General features: G+C 43.5%; 1 protein-coding gene across 6 annotated transcripts in view; it reads right to left on the minus strand.

Annotated features, from left to right (window-relative positions):
* Positions 1-3,037: 3,037 nt before the first annotated feature.
* Positions 3,038-18,034, minus strand: part of GRAMD2A (GRAM domain containing 2A) — a 49,168-nt gene continuing 34,171 nt past the window's right edge. For 5 of the 6 annotated variants that reach the window (XM_070762058.1, XM_070762059.1, XM_070762060.1 and 2 more), the window contains exons 3-12: positions 17,814-17,874; positions 16,765-16,837; positions 14,707-14,810; positions 12,974-13,072; positions 12,115-12,186; positions 11,819-11,881; positions 8,207-8,363; positions 6,120-6,261; positions 5,921-6,028; positions 3,038-5,663 (exon numbers count right to left, since the gene is read on the minus strand). In XM_070762058.1, the coding sequence (XP_070618159.1) occupies positions 5,660-5,663; positions 5,921-6,028; positions 6,120-6,261; positions 8,207-8,363; positions 11,819-11,881; positions 12,115-12,186; positions 12,974-13,072; positions 14,707-14,810; positions 16,765-16,837; positions 17,814-17,874 (883 nt within the window). In that variant the 3' untranslated portion in view covers positions 3,038-5,659. Of the gene's footprint in view, positions 5,664-5,916; positions 6,029-6,119; positions 6,262-8,206; positions 8,364-11,818; positions 11,882-12,114; positions 12,187-12,973; positions 13,073-14,706; positions 14,811-16,764; positions 16,838-17,813; positions 17,875-18,034 lie in introns of those variants that run through there. The other variant, XM_070762057.1, reaches the window with a different exon arrangement.

Below are 18,034 nucleotides of genomic sequence, written 5' to 3' on the forward strand. Positions count from 1 at the left end.
CCCACATATCCAGAGTCAGAAATTCAGTGTTGTGGGCCCCACAGCGCCCATACAAGCGATGCCATCTCTGAATTAAATGTGAATACAGTGGTACCTCTACTTACGAACTTATTTCATTCCGTGACCAGGTTCTTAAGTAGAAAGGTTTGTAAGTTGAAGCAATTTTTCCCATAGGAATCAATGTAAAAGCAAATAATGTGTGCAAACCCATTAGGAAAGAAACAAAAGCTTAGAATTTGGGTGGGAGGAGGAAGAGGAAGAAGAAGAGAGGGCAGTCACTGCCCAGCCTCCTTAAGCGCCACCGAAAGGCTCCTCTGGCAGCCCAGAAAAGCCGCAGATGGCCGGGATTAAAGGGGGAATGGCAGGAAACTGTCCGGGCCTTCGTGCCGCTCTCGAATTTCCTGGGAAATTTCTCCGGGCTCAGGTTCTTAAGTAGAAATGGTTCTTGAGAAGAGGCAAAAAAATCTTGAACACCTGGTTCTTATCTAGAAAAGTTCTTAAGTAGAGGCGTTCTTAAGCAGAGGTACCACTGTAATACTATTTTAAAGAATACTAATGTCTCCCAAGGTTTGTCAATCTCATGAGGTTTTGGCCTTAGAAACATAGAACATAGAAGACTGACGGCAGAAAAAGACCTCCTGATCCATCTAGTCTGCCTTTATACTATTTTCTGTATTTTATCTTAGGATGGATATATGTTTATCCCAGGCATGTTTAAATTCAGTTCCTGTGGATTTACCAACTACGTCTGCTGGAAGTTTGTTCCAAGGATCTACTACTCTTTCAGTGAAATAATATTTTCTCATGTTGCTTTTGATCTTTCCCCCAACTAACTTCAGATTGTGTCCCCTTGTTCTTGTGTTCACTTTCCTATTAAAAACACTTCCCTCCTGGACCTTATTTAGCCCTTTAACATATTTAAATGTTTCGATCACGTCCCCCCTTTTCCTTCTGTCCTCCAGACTATACAGATTGAGTTCATGAAGTCTTTCCTGATACGTTTTATGCTTAAGACCTTCCACCATTCTTGTAGCCCGTCTTTGGACCCATTCAATTTTGTCAGTGTCTTTTTGTAAAACAATATCTTTTTGTAAAACTACCCATTAGCCTTCAGCTAATGGATAGTTTTGCCCCTACCTGCGAGCTACCGATACACTGCAAAACTCCAAAATACAGGATATGAGGGTCGCCCAGAAAGTAATGCATCACATTTTCCCCCCCTCAGCCTACAGTAATGCTACGGACGCGAAACTTTAGATATACATTATTTGAATTGTCAGGAGCGCCTGCATAAATTTTGCGTTTCTTCAAACAGATAGCATAGCTGCAGAAGTGTTTTGAAATGGCGTCTGTAAGTGATGTACGTTACAAGCAGCATGTCATCACTGAATTTCTCACTGCGGAGAAACTATTGGGAACATTCACAAACGTTTGTGTAGTTTACGGAGAATCTGCAGTCGACAGAAGTACGGTTAGTCGCTGGGCACAGAGGGCGGGGCCATTAGAAGACGGAAATGGCTTTGTGACCAGAACAAGGAGTGGTACCAACAGGGCATACCCACCCTTGTGTCTCGCTGGAAGTAGGCTATAGAACGGGACAGAGATTACGTGGAAAAATAGGATGTGTAGAAGAAACGTCATTTCTTTCTTGTGTGTAAGTTTCATGGTGTTCAATAATTGTTGAAGAAAAAAATGTGGTGCGTTACTTTCTGATTTACAACAGTTTTGTTTAATGATGAATTTTGAGTAGTTTGGAGAAGCGGCAAAGACCACCTCTGGCAGGCCCCAGAGTGAGGTGGGAATGGAGATTTTGCAGTATACCAAGGACAATTCCATTTGTCCATCCATTACCCTGGGGGGGGGGGAACTACTGACCCCCTCAGAGAGGGTCCGCAACCTGGGCATCCTCCTTGATCCACAGCTGACATTGGAACACCATCTTTCGGCTGTGGTGAGGAGGGCGTTTGTCCAGGTTCGCCTGGTGCACCAGTTGCGGCCCTATTTGGATCAGGAGTCGCTGCTCACAGTCACTCATGCCCTCATCACCTCGAGGTTCGATTACTGCAACCCTCTCTACATGGGGCTACCTTTGAAAAGTGTTCGGAAACTTCAGATCGTGCAGAACGCAGCCATGAGACCATCGTGGGGCTTCCAAGATTCGCCCACGTTTCTTCAACACTCCGTGGCTTGCATTGGCTGCCGATCAGTTTCCGGTCTCAATTCAAAGTGTTGGTTATGACCTTTAAAGCCCTACATGGCAATGGACCAGATTACCTCCGGAACCGCCTGCTACCGCACGAATCCCAGCGACCGATAAGGTCCCACAGAGTTGGCCTCCGGGTCCCGTCGACTAAACAATGTCGTTTGGCGGGCCCCAGGGGAAGAGCCTTCTCTGTGGCGGCCCCGGCCCTCTGGAACCAACTCCCCCCGGAGATCAGAACTGCCCCCACCCTCCCTGTCTTTCATAAACTACTCAAGATTCATTTATACCGCCAGGCATGGGGGAGTTGAGATAGCTCTTCCCCCTAGGCCATTACAAGTTATGCATGATATGTTTGTGTGTATGTTTGATTTTATAATAGGGGTTTGTAGTTGTTTTTATTATTGGATTGTACATGTTGTGTTTATTATTGTTGTTAGCCGCCCCGAGTCTGCGGAGAGGGGCGGCATACAAATCCAATAAATTATTATTATTATTATTATCCTTCCCCTACCACGCCCACCAAGCCACGCCCCACAGAACTGGCAGTAAAAAAAATGGATTTCAGCCATCTTAATAAGAATTTGCTTCCAGCTTTATCCTTTCGGTAGCCATCCCAAACTGATGGCCTTTCAGCCAAAACAGGAGCCCAGCTTGCACAATTCTGCAGCCCAGGATGTGAAAGCTTTGCTAGGCTTTCGCGGGCCCTTAATACTTTCCTTGCTTGCCAGAGTTAGCCCAGATCTCATAGAGGACAAAGCTCCCCTCCCTCCAATGTCCTGAAGCAATTATCCTGAATATTTTTTGGAGAAGAAATAAAAACGACAGACATTCCCATTAAGAACAATACTGTGCTTTTATAAACGTGCCTTTCTACTGTATTCAAAGTGCCTCTAGAGTTGTTTTCCGTAGGGATAGACATGTGTTGTTAAAAGAACGAAAGGCATTGTAGCTCAAGAGCAAACTGGGTTTTGAGCTCCTACGACCTGCTAAATCTTAGTTTTGGGCACAAACATGCAAAAAATGACAAGGGGGAAAAAAAATGCAGTGAGGGGACAGCCTATATTTCTTTCCCCATCCGGGTGTGCAAATACCTTCCAACCGACAGGCTCAGCAAAGCGTGAGCACTTCCTCACAATTCTGCTTGTTCGCCGGCCTTACACGATGGGTCTTTGCCACGCCTGCTGGCCGTAGCCTTTTTTTTTTTTTCTTTTGGGTCTCGCAAATCCGCTTACTGGCCGATGAAAAAGGCTCCTTGCCTTAGCAGCGCCTCTCCCCAAAATAACAGACCGTTGCAACTTCCCAGCCAACAAAGTGGGAGGTTTTGCGTGAAAACAAGTTGCACAAACACCTGAGACCTTATTGCTAGAGAAGAAACCCGCCAGCTGTCCGGCAGCCTGGCGGTCCCTGGGAAGGAGAAGAGGAAGAAGAAGAAGCAGCCGTAACGGGATGCTTCGGTCCGGGGATATTGATGAAATGGCTTTCGGCCCCCTGGCTCGCTCGGAAACCCCCGGCAGACACCGCAGAGCCTTTCTGCCAATGCCCCACTTTTTTGACCTTTTGTGTGGACCCAACTAGCTGCCAACAGGAGTGTCATTTGCCTCCCATCAATAACCCCCCAAAGGTCCCCCCCTGCAGCATTGCGGGAAGATCACAGAGCGGTTTGCTAGGAGACCATCTGCTCGCTGATGCTGGGAGTCATCCATTCATCTTGAATCCCTCCCTCAATCTCCACACTTTCTTAGGAGATGCTCATTTGAAGACCCTCCAAAGGTGACCTGGGTCTCCTGCTCCAACCCCACCGTTTCTTTCCTTTTCCTGATGGAACTTCTACCTTGGTCCGATTCCCCATTTGGCTACCAAGATGTCTTCCAGGGCAAACAACTAAGTTTTCTCTCCATGTTGCAAGGTTGCAGCTGACTGGCCAACTGTACAGATAAGGAAGACGACCTTGATGGAGATAGGCATCCATCCATCCATCCATCCATCCAATCACCCATCCAATCATCCATCCATCCATCCAATCATCCATCCATCCATCCATCTACTCATTCATCCTTTCACCCATCCATTCACCCAACCAACCCACCCACCAACCAACATCTGGAAGTGACTCAGATAGACACCTCCCTAGTGCTCAGGTAGGCAAAATTGGCTCTTCTATGACCTGTGGACTTCAACTCCCAGAATCCCTGAGCTAGCATGATTGGCTCAGGAATTCTGGGAGTTGAAGCCCACAAGTCACAGAAGAGCCAACTTTGCCTACCCCTGCCCTAGTGCATTGAACTATAAAAAGGGGGAGGGGATATAATCTGTACAGCCCATCTCAAAATAACTGTAATCATCCTGTAGAGTTGATTTCACAATCTGGTCTACTGGGTGGGTGGGGGGGGGGATCTCCCCTCTCCCCTACTTTTTTTTTTAGCCCACCAAACCCAAGCTACCCTTTTCTATTTTAAGGAGGCAGGCCAACGGAGAGGGCATTTTGGGGCTCCAACTCAATCACCGAGACACTTCTTTTACGTTTTGCCGAAAAGACCACGCCGTAGCTGCCCACCCAACAGCTCTGCCTATGGTTCGGTTGGCTCCAATCCGTCAGGACGTTCGGGTTGCTTGGCAGCCGAGAGGCACCCATCTCATCCACTCAATGTCACTTGGCCTCTCTTGTGAAATTTTGCAGGGGTGCAAATCACTGCAGCAGCATCGTTAGTGCAAGGAAGCGGGTTGGTCCTAAGGAGAACTCGGAATACTGGGATGTGAAAGGGGCAGGGATGGGACAACCCCAAGCTCCTACTCATCCTTAGTAAAGTATTATTTTACTAGTCTTCTTCGTTGACTGGTTGTGTTTTCATTGCAGGAGTAATAGCTATCCGGCCACCCGCCTTCCACAGGAAAAAGAGGCCATAAGTGCTGGCAACGGGGGACCTGCTCCGGAGACGAATCCAGCCATGTCTATCTGGCATTTCAAATAGCCCCGTGGAGAAAAGTGTCCCGAGGGTCATGACGTTCACAGGTTAAGAGCAGCCGAGTCCTTCTAAGGGCTGCTGTTCCAAAGTGCAAGAAAGGATCTTGGAGAAACCCACTAGTGCAATCTCCAATGTTGCTGGCACTGTTGAGAGCAAGTTCCATAACTTCGTTAACTGCCGAGGAGGACACCTCTGAAATTAGGTCTGGAACTGCCACTCTTGGATCAGGCTAGCTAGGATCTTTTTTGGTGATGGCCATAAGCGTCCCCAGCTGGTAGAGGTTCCAGCAGAGTCAACGCAACGTAGAGTTAAGACTCCAACGGGGTTCTTGGAAGTGAGGAGGCACCCAAGGTGCTCCTCACTGCTTTGGCCCCAACAAGAGTGGAAAGGGACCCAGAGTCCCACTCGCCCCGTCTTCACCGCAGCCATGTTGCCTTCTTGAACCCGAGTTCAAGGTGAAGTCTGGCCTTCTCCGATCTTCCTTGTGCTTCGATCATCTGCCGAAAAGAAAAAAAACCAATTTGCCTACATGGAAAACAACGAGAACTTCTCCACTGTAAAGTCAGCTATGTGCAAACCTTTGGGACAGAATTCATGTGTGTAGGCATCATGAGTTAGATTTATTGGATTTATATGCCGCCCCTCTCCGCAAACTCGGGGCGGCATATAAATCTTTTGTTGGAGATAAAAGTTGGGTATAAATCTTTTCTTTTCTCTTTGTTTGTTTTGGGAGAATCCCCAGAACATTTCTTACCTTTGAGATACTCGGGAAAGGTAATCTTGGTTCAAGGAGAAGAGCTGCTGCTCCAGCCGGAAGATTCGGAAGGCCAGGTACGATGAGGACAACACCAAAAGGCAGATTCTGTGGATCAAGAGATCTCTTTAGATCCCCCTCTAGATCTCAGCCAAGAGGGAATCGGAAAACCCCGGGAAAAACCGTCCCTTGAACTTACAACACTATGAAGATTTTCAGCAGCTGATAATCGGCCGGCCTCAGCTCTGCTTTGTAGCTTTGGTCCACTACTAACTCCTCCTCCTCTTCCTCCTCCTCCTCTTCTTCTTCCTCCTCTTCCTCCTCGGAGTTCACTGTGCTTTCTGGAACCGAAGCACATAGGGAGAAATTCAGATCGCACAAAACCCCAACCAGGGTTTGCTGGAAACTCCAGAAAGTGAGGATGATGATGGGTTTTGTGGAAAGAAGCTCAACCCTAACTCGGAAGTGGTAATTTCACCCGCGACCAAAAAGCAAAGCTGCAAACGAGGCTTTCGGTTGCAGGTCAACCCTTCCCGATGACCTTGGAGAACCAGTGGCGGGTTTCTCTTACAGTTTGGGAATGGGAGCACGCAGGCAGCACTTCTGCGCACAAGCGTTTTTGATGACATCTGAGCATGTGCATGGAGCCTCCCACCATTGGTTTGCCCAATATGGTAGCAACCCATCACTGCTGTGCACCTTCTGGGCCTGGGATGGAGGGATCTTGCCCCTCCATCCCAGTGACGGGCTGCCAAAATTTTTACTGCCATGTTTCAACTCCTACCCTCAAAACGTCGCTACAGAGCACTGCACACCAAGACAACTAGACACAAGAACAGTTTTTTCCCGAACGCCATCACTCTACTAAACAAATAATTCCCTCAACACTGTCAGACTTTCTACTAAATCTGCACTTCTATTCTACTAGTTTTTCTCATCATTCCTATCACCCATTTCCTCCCATGTTGACTGTATGACTGTAACTTGTTGCTTATATCCTAAGATTTGTATTAATATTGCTTCTTCATTGCTTATTTGACCCCTATGACAATCATTAAGTGTTGTACCACATGATTCTTGACAAATGTATATTTTATTTTATGTACGCTGAGAGCATATGCACCAAGACAAATTCCTTGTGTGTCCAATCACACTTGGCCAATAAAAATTCTATTCTATTCTATTCTGTGGGCATGGCTTATTTTGTGGGTGTGGCTTGATGGCCATGTGACTGGGTAGGAGTGGCTTGCCAGCCATGTGACAGGGGGGCTTAACGGTCATGTGACTGGGTGGGAGTGGCTTACCGACCAAGATAAGTTTTTTTTAAAAAATATTTATTTATTTATTGACTGACTGACTGACTAAGATAAGTTTCCAAATAGGTGCTTGGACTCTTTTTCAGTTGATTAAGTCACATTATTTGAATAGCGACAAATGGGACAAATGACAGACAGCATGATTTCTTGAGGAGCACCGTGACATTTTAAGGTTTTGTGCTGAACCCACGAGGTTCCAGTATGATAACAGATTAGGCAAGTAGCTCCATTTTCTTTCATTGCTATAAAAGTTCTGTTCTAGATAATGATTGAAACAATTAAAGCGTTTATGGCAGGGTCTCCAGCAAACCTGGAAAACAGGGAAATCAGGAAATTATCAGGGAAATCGGCGGTTCGAGAAATATCAGGGAATTCGTGAAAAAAATGGAATAAATCAGAGGAAAAAACCCAAACGATAGATAGATAGATTAGATAGATAGATAGATAGATAGATAGATAGATAGATAGATAGATAGATAGATAGATAGATAGATAGATAGATAAAATGTTTAACAGTCGGGAAAATCATGGAAAAACCAAAAACAGATCACGCTGCCTGGCAGAGCCAAGCAAAAATGATCATAACTGTGACAACAACTCGCTTCCTCGGCTACCGATATTTCTCCACGGCTTAGCCGTTTGGTATGACGTCATCTACGACCGGGCCTTAATTAGATCGCATGTTACAGGGAAATGTCATGGAAATATCAGGGAATTTCAAAATGCTTTCCCCCTGGACACCCTGTTATGGGTAAAAACAAACTATTTAGTGATTTCCTATTTTAAAAATAATTAAGGCTCATACAAAGGTACTACAGAAGGAAGGATAATAAAAAAAACAACCTATAAAGCATTCAATAAATAGTGCATAAACGTAGTACACCCACTGGGTTCCTTCCCCCCCCCCCCCCCGTGGCGGCAGTAGCCCCTCACTGCTCCATCCCAGGGGGTCCTTCCGAATTCCCCGCACCTGATACCAGGGGCTCCTCTGAGTTGCAGGAGGTCTCCTTAGCACTGAGGTTGCTGATCGAAGTACGGTGGATACACTGGAAGCCGGCATCAGGGAGAGCGAGTGAAAGGGACGACGTGGACCGCCTTCTCCACTTCACCTCCGGGACGATGACCTCCTGGAAGAAAGCGTATCCATGGTTGATGACAGCAAGCAATGCCTGCCTGAATTTTTACTGATATATTTTTTTTCTCAATAAATTTTATTAGTTTTCATAAAATAGACAATACTGACAAACATAACATTAAACATAAAAATGGGGTTGTATCTTCCCCGCTTATTCAAAAAGTAAAAATTTCAATACAGAAAAAAGAATACTTAAAAAAATTACTTAAAATCAACTTATTAATATCAATGAAAAGAAGACATTTGTTTAACCTTTTATAATAGGTCTTAATACTTAAACTAATTCTAACATAATTCTAAAATCTTATCCCTACTAGTTCTAATATAACACTTAGATCATATCTCTACTGGTACAATTCTCTTATTTGTTTATTTGTTTATCTTAGCTTTTTATTCATTTCTTCTTATTTATCCATATATACACTTTGTTCCATATCTCATTAAATTCTGTTTCTTCTTGATCTTTTAACCGTCTTGTCATCATATCCATTTCAGCGCAGTCTAATATTTTTTTAACAACTTCTTCTTCTTTGGGAATACTTTCCCCTTTCCAATTTTGCGCATATATTATCCTAGCCGCGGTCAAAATGTGAATAACTAAGTACAAATTTTCTTTCTTGTATTTCTGATTGGTTATTCCCAGTAAATAAAATTCCGGAGTTATCTCTATCTCCTGTTTTACTATTTCTTTTATTATTCTTTCTATCATTCTCCAGTAAAGCTTAACTTTACTACACATCCACCATTGATGGTAGTAATTTTTACTGATATTTTTAAATAATATTTTTATTGTTTTTCTTTAGACAAACAAGACAGACAACATTTAACATTTAAGGGAGCTACCATTGCTCCATTTGTCATAGAAGTCTAACCAATACCAAAAAAAAGGTCTAACTATAATCAGATCAATACAGAAATATAACACATATATTCTATGTTCTTATTAAATTTACCTCTACTGTCTTTATGTTATAGTTCATCTAACTCAAATAAATTATCCTACCTATAAAATATCAATTTAATAATATAATTAAAAATAGTTAATGTCAATTAATTAACTAAACAAATAAGAAAACATTTAGAATTTATACTATTACAAAAATACTGATTTTTTAAAAAAAGTGAAACATCGAAGTGAAGTGATCCAGGAGAGATCAGTGAAGAATTTCTGACTCTCGTTTCAAAGGTGTTTTTTTAAAAAGGCAACTGGACTTTCTCGGGGGGGGGGGGGGTTCCCCTTTGAAAATGTTTTACTTCTCATTCAAGAAGCTTCTTCAGTTCTAGAATTGAAGAAGTGTCTTAGTAATTGTTGTGATTCCGTCTGAGGCCCCTCAGGGAACGGCTGATCCTCTGCCGGCTTCCTGCTCAGAGGGGGAGGATGAGGAACAGGAGGTTCAGGCAGACGGGGAGGAGGAATCTCAGGCTGAGGGAGAGGGAGGACAGCCAGAGTCCCCCGAGAGGGAGCTCTCCCCAGCAAGCAGCCTGGATTCCTTAGATGAAAATGCACAAGCAATAATCGATCTCCGGCAGAGAAGAGCAACACAACGAAGGGGACAATTAGCCAGGTACTTTCAGCACTAAAGAGGCAACACCTGGGTTTGGGTGTGGTGCTCTCTGGAAAGGCTGAAAAGGCAGACCCACCCTTCCTGGCTTGTGGAGTATTATCTTTGGGAGTCCTGGGACCTGGCTGTGATCTTTGGCGTCTTGGAATTCTGGTTTGTGACTTTGAATACTGAAACCTTGGGGGGGAAAGGTGTGGGTCTTATTCTCTACAGTGGTGGGTGTGCCAGCAAGAAGTCTGCTGTATTGTCTGGCCATCAGGACTCTGCTGTGAAGTCTCATAGCCTGCCTGTTGGGAAGAACAGGTTTTTCTCTGTGTTTATTTTTCAAACTATAAGGTGCTTTTGCTTTTACCAGCGTGTCTGGCTGCTTTTTCCAGTTGGTGTTGAAGTCTGGGGGCACCCAGACAGAACAGTAATAAGACTTAACGGTGACTTCACAGTACTTTTACAGCCCTTTCTAAGCAGTTTACAGAATCAGCGTATTGTCCCCTAACAATCTGTGTCCTTGTTTGACCGACCTTGGAAGGATGGAAGGATGGGTCTACTGTCAGCCTGTGAGGATCGGACCTTTGGCAGTGGGCAGAGTGAACCTGCAATAGTGCATTCTAACCCCAGGGTTGGAGGGAGGGAGGGAGGGAGGAAGGAAGGAAAGGCAGGGAGAAAGAAAGGGAGGAAGGAAATAGCAATAGCACTGAAGAATTATATACCCCTTTACAGCCCTCTCTAGGTGGTTTGCAGAATCAGCCTCTTGTCCCCAACAATCTAGGTCTTCATTTTACCCAACTCGGAAGGATGGAAGGCTGTGTCAACCTTTGAGGATCAAACTGCCGATAGTGGGCAGAGTTAGCCTGCAATACTGCACTCTAACCACTGCACCACCCTTCTCTTAGATGAGAAGGGTGAAACTGACCAGGTGACTGAACAAACGTTTTGACCCAGAGATCTGCTCTTCTTTGGGTGACCAAAGACTGCTGTGAAGGAAATGTTGTTTTTTTAAAAAATTATGGGTTTTTAGCTTTCTAATTATTGAATTTGTATTATATATTGTTTTCTGTTGCTGTTGTGAGCCGCCCCGAGTCTGCGGAGAGGGGCGGCATACAAATGTAATAAATAAATAAATAATAAATAAATAAATAAGTTCGTAAGTAGAGGTAGCACTGTATTTCTGTTCTGTCTGGGTCCCCCCAGATGCCAACACCAACTAAAAAGAGTATCCAGACACACTGGTAAAAAGCAAAGGAAGTTTATATAATTGAACGCAAACACAGGTAACAAAAACTGTTCTTACAGACAGGAACACTATGAAGCTTCACAGAGGTTTCACGAAGGCCAGGCAATAAAACAGGATTCTTGCTGGCAAAAACAACGCTGGAGATGATAAAACCCACGCCTCCCCCAAGTCTTCCAGACTTCTAGGCCACAAGCCAAGATCAGAGACGCCAAGAATCGAAGCAAGGTCACAGGACTCCCAGTTGATAACTCTCCACAAGACTGTAAGGGCGGGCCTGCCTTTTCAACCCTGTTTAGGAGAACCACACCCAAGCCCAGCTGTTGCCAATTCAGGGATGGAAATACCTTTCTAATTGGCCCCGTCTTTGAGCTGCACGTCGCTGCTTCATGTCTATTATAGCCTGCGCGTCTTCATCCAATGAATCCAGGCTACGAGCTGGGGAGAGGCCCCCCCCGGAGGTCTCAAGCTGCTCTCCCTCCTCCTCTTCCTGACGGTCCTCTCCCCCGTCTGCCTGGTCCTCCCCCTCCTGTTCACTGTCCTCCTCCTCTGGGCATGGATCCGGCAGAGCTCCAGCCGGTCCCTGAGGAGCCTCAGGCTGAATCACAACAATTTCTGACTCTTGTTTCAGCTTAATCTTACAGAAATTGGTCTTACCAAGTCTACCGCATCGGGCTCTTCGGTGAATTCCTTCAAACTCAGACTTTTTTTGCTGGAGACCTGTAGAGAAAATAAACCCCCAAAGTGACTCTATTGGGCTTCACAAACTGGAAGCCTAGAGCAGTGGTGGGGAACCTTTTTTTGCCCTCGGGTGCTGAAAGAGCATCTGCATGTGCTCATAATTCACCCATAACTCAATGCCCCGGCCTTGGGATCCCCCACCGGTAGGAAAAGGTAAGCGGAGCCCTTCACTGCCCTGAGTGACCATCACGGACCTTAGGAGGAGGGAGTACCTGCAAGTGGGTGCAGACGCGTCGCAACACATCGTAGACGCTGTCTCTGGAAATGAGGGACACAAAGATGTACTGCAAGAAAGAGAGAACAGGGGGATGAGTAAGACGTCGGGGTCATTCTTTGTCAAGTGGACCAGGTGTCCACTTGACTGATTTTTGCAGCCTTATTTGAAAATAAACCATGAGAAGAACAACATATATGATAGGGAAAAAGCGTGCTCTTTCTAATGAAAGGAAAATGAAGATGATTGAAGATGAGAAAACAGAGATATGTTTCCTCAGCTTCAATCACCTTCATTAGAAAAAGCACATATTTTTCTATTGCTCTCTGTTTTCTCACCTTCAATCGCCTTCATTTTTATTTCATTGGAAAGAGCACATTTTTTTCTCCCATATATGTTGTTTTTCTGATGGTTTTCTTTTCAAATAAGGCTCTAATTTCACCTGGTCCACTTGGCAAAGAATGACCCATAGGGAAAATCCAGGCCATGTTAGGCCCTAAACCAAGAAAGACTTATGGTGGATCTTCCAAGCAGAGATCATTATGTTTTCACACCTACACATGGTCCTTGACTTACAACCATTTCCTTCCTTCCTTCCTTCCTTCCTTCCTTCCTTCCTTCCTTCCTTCCTTCCTTCCTTCCTTTCCTTTCCTTTCCTTCCCTTCCTTCCTTCCCTTCCTTCCCACTTAGCAATATCACTTAAGACTTATATACCACTTCACAGGGCTTTACTTGGAAGGATGAGTCAACCTTGAGCCTGGTGAGATTCGAACTGCCAAACTTCTGGCAGCCGGCGGTCAGCAGAAGTATCCTGCAGCCCTGCACTCTCCCCGCTGCTCAATAATAGCAATTCTTACTTTTCTGCTGGCGTCGGTGGTGATGGCCAGTCCATTTGGCAACAACCGGGCTGTTTTGTGCTTTTTTATGAGATGGACGGAGACCACGGGAATAACCACCTGAAATGAAAAACAGAAGTCGTAGGATGTCAATTTGCAAAATTTATTTTAGCATCTAAAATGATTTAGGGGAATGTGGAGAAAAGAAACAGACTGCTTAATAATAGGAAGACTAGGTATAGTAATAGGTTATTTATTTGTTCATTCATTCATTCATTCATTCATTCATTCATTCATTCATTCATTCATTCATTCATTCTTTTGGACTTATATGCTGCCATACTCCCAGAGGACTCTGGGCTGCTCAAAGCCAAATAGACATAAAATGCAATATAAAATTCTATAAAAAGAACAGGAGAAAACCATTTAAAACCCACAATTAGCAATAAAAAAAGCTTAAAAAACCCCATGTATATCTTTCTTGATTGGGTACCATCAGTGATGGGCTATTATGTAGTTTTTGTGTATGATTCGATTGTGTGCTTGTTTTTTATATATTGGGGCTCTTTTGGATTTTTTAACTTAAAACTGTAATTTAGATTGCGAAATATTGGATTTGTTACTATGTTTTGTTTACCATTGTTGTGAGCCGCCCTGAGTCTATGGAGAGGGGCGGCATATAAATCCAATAAATCTAAATCTATTACGGTACGATTAGGTATGCAAAACCGGTAGAAAAATTTTGAATTTTTTCCTTCTGGGATCTGGCTATGTTTTTCCTATTGCAGTAAATGAGGTTGAATGTGTATAATTTTAGAAGAGCTGTGCGTGCGTGTACATACACATACACTTTATATAGTAGATAATGTATATTTTTGTGTGCCTGTGGGTAATATGTATATACACATATGGCATATATACTTAGAATTAAATTGCATATTTTGGATGTTCAGTAATAGTAAATAGGGAAATTGCATCCCTTTGAAGTGAGGAGAGGCCAGGCACCCTAACCCTAACCCTTGACGTGAATGAGGTCAAGTTGGCCACCTTTAAGCCAGTCACATGACCTTTAAGCCACTCCACCTGGTCACATGGTTGTAAGCCACTCCCACCTGGTCACATGGCTGGCAAGCTACACCACATAAGCCACGCCCACAGTGTGGTAGTAAATATTTTTTGCAGGCCTCCACTAGGTGCCATATTGAATTTTGATTGACTGGGAAATGTACATGTTATTTATATATTCTTAAGGTATATTGTATTGATGTATACAGTGTTCCCTAGATTTCGCGGGGGATGCGTTCCGAGACTGTCCGCAAAAGTCGAATTTCCGCGAAGTAGAGATGCGGAAGTAAATACACTATTTTTGGCTATGAACAGTATCCCAAGCCTTCCCTTAACACTTTAAACCCCTAAAGTGCAATTTCCCATTCCCTTAGCAACCATTTAGATCATTACTCACCATGTTTATTTATTAAAGTTTATTAAAAAAATATTTATTAAAGGCAGATGAAAGTTTGGCGATGACATATGACGTCATCGGGCAAGAAAAACCATGGTATAGGGGAAAAAACCGCAAAGTATTTTTTAATTAATATTTTTGAAAAACCGTGGTAGTATAGACTTTTCGCGAAGTTCGAACCCACGAAAATCGAGGGAACACTGTATTGTATTGATGTATATATGGAAACTCTGCAGAAAAAAATAATTATTATATATTTTTTAAAAGCAACAAGCTTCATTGCAGGCTTTACCTTGATGTCCTTCCCGAAAAGGTTGGCGTAGAAGCAGAGCCAGTTTGGAGAGATGTAGAGGCGGCCTTGGATAAGAATGTCTCGCTGGAGAGCACAGGAGCAGACTGGAGATAAAACAGACGGGAAGGAGGCTGTAGCCGAGGAATGCTTTTAACCTCCACAGCGGTCATCCGTTAAGGAGGGGATGGACAGCTGTGAAAGGCAGCGCTGGGAGGGAGATGGATGACCGTCTTGCAAATGAAAAGGAAACGCAGACCAGAGATTTTAATCCCAGGTTAGTTTCCTTCCAAAGCTTTCCAGCCCCTTTGGAAGGAATAATGCTGGGAAAGTTTGGGATAGCGTCCGATAACACTGGGAGACAGGAATTTCGTTGTTTTAAATCTGTGACTTGTTTTCAATTAACTTTTGGTCTCTGGATCCAAAAATAACCACAGTTTTTGTCTACCAGGTCAACTTTTTAAGCTACAAAATACCCACAAAAGTCATACAAATTGGGCCTATAAAGGGAAGGAAAAACTTACCAAAAACAGAATATCCTACGAAAATAGACTAACAATCCTAGGCCTAGAAAGCCTAGAACTACGGCACCTAAAACACGATTTTTAGTATTGCCCATAAGATCATATGCTGCAACGTCCTACCGGTCAATGACTACTTCAGCTTCAACCGCAACAACACAAGAGCACACAACAGATTCAAATTTAATACGAACCGCTCCAAACTTGACTGCAAAAAATATGATTTCAACAATCGAGTTATCGAAGCGTGGAACTCATTACCGGACTCAATTGTGTCAACCCCTAACCCCCAACACTTCTCCCTTAGACTCTCCACGATTGACCTCTCCAGGTTCCTAAGAGGCCAGTAAGGGGCGTACATAAGTGCACTGGTGTGCCTTCCGTCCCCTGTCCAATTGTCTTTCCTTTCTCTCACTTATCATATATATTTTCTTTCTTTCATATATCCTCTCCTCTAAGTTCACTTTACCCTTATATATATTACTATATGTCTATTTTTCTTCCTATGTATTTGTGTATTGGACAAATGAATAAATGAATAAATAAATAAAAATAAATACTGTTTACAAAGAATAATTTTATTCATTCAAAGGCTATAATAGTTACAGCAAGTTAAATTGTGTTCATACAAATAGTTGGTTTTTTAATTGAAAGGTAATTATACATATTAAGGTGTTTTTTTTTACTTATAACTATTTCTGGAGTGTTTAATCTGTGGACATTCTCACGTGATGCTCCAACAATAGTCACCCATCATATGTACATCACCTCTACCTTGATCCTGTGCCTCCATGACCTTCAAATCTTGGTGGAATCGCTCACCCTGCTCATCACTGACTGCAGCAAGATTTTCCGGGACGTTAACAATATGGCAATATGTCCTGCCTGTCAATGACTACTTCAGCTTCAACCGCAACAACACAAGAGCACGCAACAAATTCAAACTTAATATTAATCGCTCCAAGCTTGACTGTAAAAAATATGACTTTAGCAATCGAGTTGTCGAAGCGTGGAACTCATTACCGGACTCAGTAGTGTCATCCCCTAACCCCCCAACATTTCTCCCTTAGACTATCCACGATTGACCTCTCCAGGTTCCTAAGAGGTCAGTAAGGGGTGTGCATAAGTGCACTAGCCTGCCTTTCGTCCCCTGTCCAATTGTCTCTCCTTATCTCATATATCATGTATCTTTTCTTCCTTTCATTATATCTTCTCTATTTTTATATCTTTTCTTTATATATAATACAGTACTTCACGTCTATCCTCTTCAATATGTATTGTGTATTGGACAAAATAAATAAATAAAATAAAAATAAATGGCGAAGTAAAAAATGCCATTTGATGCTCATGTTGCAACCTCATAACCTCACAATTCTCATAAGGTGTAGAGGAAAAAAACTCGACGTGGTAGAAGAGAACTAACTACAGTTTGGAAACCAGCGTGCCTAATTAACTATAAAAAAGCTCAAAAACCAGACTCAACAGAAATTGTGTTACAAATTGTTCCCCAGTGTAATTACCCCCGTGTTTTTCTCTTTACCTTTAACCACGCTCTCTTCAGTGGGGATATCCTTGAATAACTTGTGATACTGAGAATTATATTTATTAGGAGCCTAGAGAGAAAACAGATCCAAGGGTCAAGAATGTACCAAAAGCAAGTCCAGAGCATCTTTAAAAAAAAGATTAAGAAGAACTGACAGTCAGACCAAAGCCATCGCTTTGAGTTAGGCCATGTTTCGGCCTCCAGGAAGGACGTCTTTGTGATGTCAAAGCTCCGCCCATGGAATTCCCTATTGGGATTCCCCACCTTCTTTTCAGCCTCCAGATCGTCCGAAAGCGCCGCCGCTGATTGCAAAAATGGCGCTCCGCCAGGCGGCGCCACCCGGCTGTAACTTTCTGAAACAGCCGGGCGCTTCTCGGCGGCCTCCAGAACCTGAACCCAAACCTGAACTTCTGGGTTCGGCGTTCGGGAGAACGCCGAGAATCCCCCCGGCTGTTTCATAAGGTGACAGCCGGGCGGCGGCACCCAGCGGAGTGCCATTTTGCGATTTCCCCCTCCCTTTGCACGCATTAATCGCTTTTACATTGTTTCCTATGGGAAACAATGTTTCGTCTTACGAACTTTTCGCCTTACGAACCTCCTTCCGGAACCAATTAAGTTCGTAAGACGAGGTATTACTGTAATTCCCTCACCACTGTTACACTATTTACTAAGCCTGCAGTTCTATTTCTAATAGTTTTTTTCTCATTATCCCTATCACCCATCTCCCCCCACTTATGACTATATGACTGTAACTTGTTGCTTATATCCTTACGATTTTTATTAGATTGCTTCTTCATTGCTTATTTGACCCCTATGACAATCATTAAGTGTTGTACCACATGATTCTTGACAAATCTATATTTTCTTTTACATACACTGAGAGCATAAGCACCAAGACAAATTCCTTGTGTGTCCAATCACACCTGACCAATAAAGAATTCTATTCTATTCTATTCTATTCTATTCTATTCTATTCTACCCTATCCTATAGCTACCAAGCAAAGTGGTCAAAAATTATGAGCATCCTCTCTCTCTCCTTGGCTTACCGTGACTTCTTGGGGACATTTCTTGAGTTCTTCATTCTTTACAGCGTGGTTCAGATTCAAACTGCAACAGAGATGGAGAGAAATATCATGATTTCGTTGCGTCCGTAAAACACCGCTGTTCATAAATGAGTCTCATGCTGATCAGGAGGCAGAATTCGCTTAGCATCCCATTCGCGTGTGCCCCTTCCAAGCATTCGTGCGCATGCATTTGGGTCGTACGT

This window comes from Erythrolamprus reginae, chromosome 10 (assembly GCF_031021105.1).
Source record: "Erythrolamprus reginae isolate rEryReg1 chromosome 10, rEryReg1.hap1, whole genome shotgun sequence".
NCBI lineage: Eukaryota > Metazoa > Chordata > Lepidosauria > Squamata > Dipsadidae > Erythrolamprus > Erythrolamprus reginae.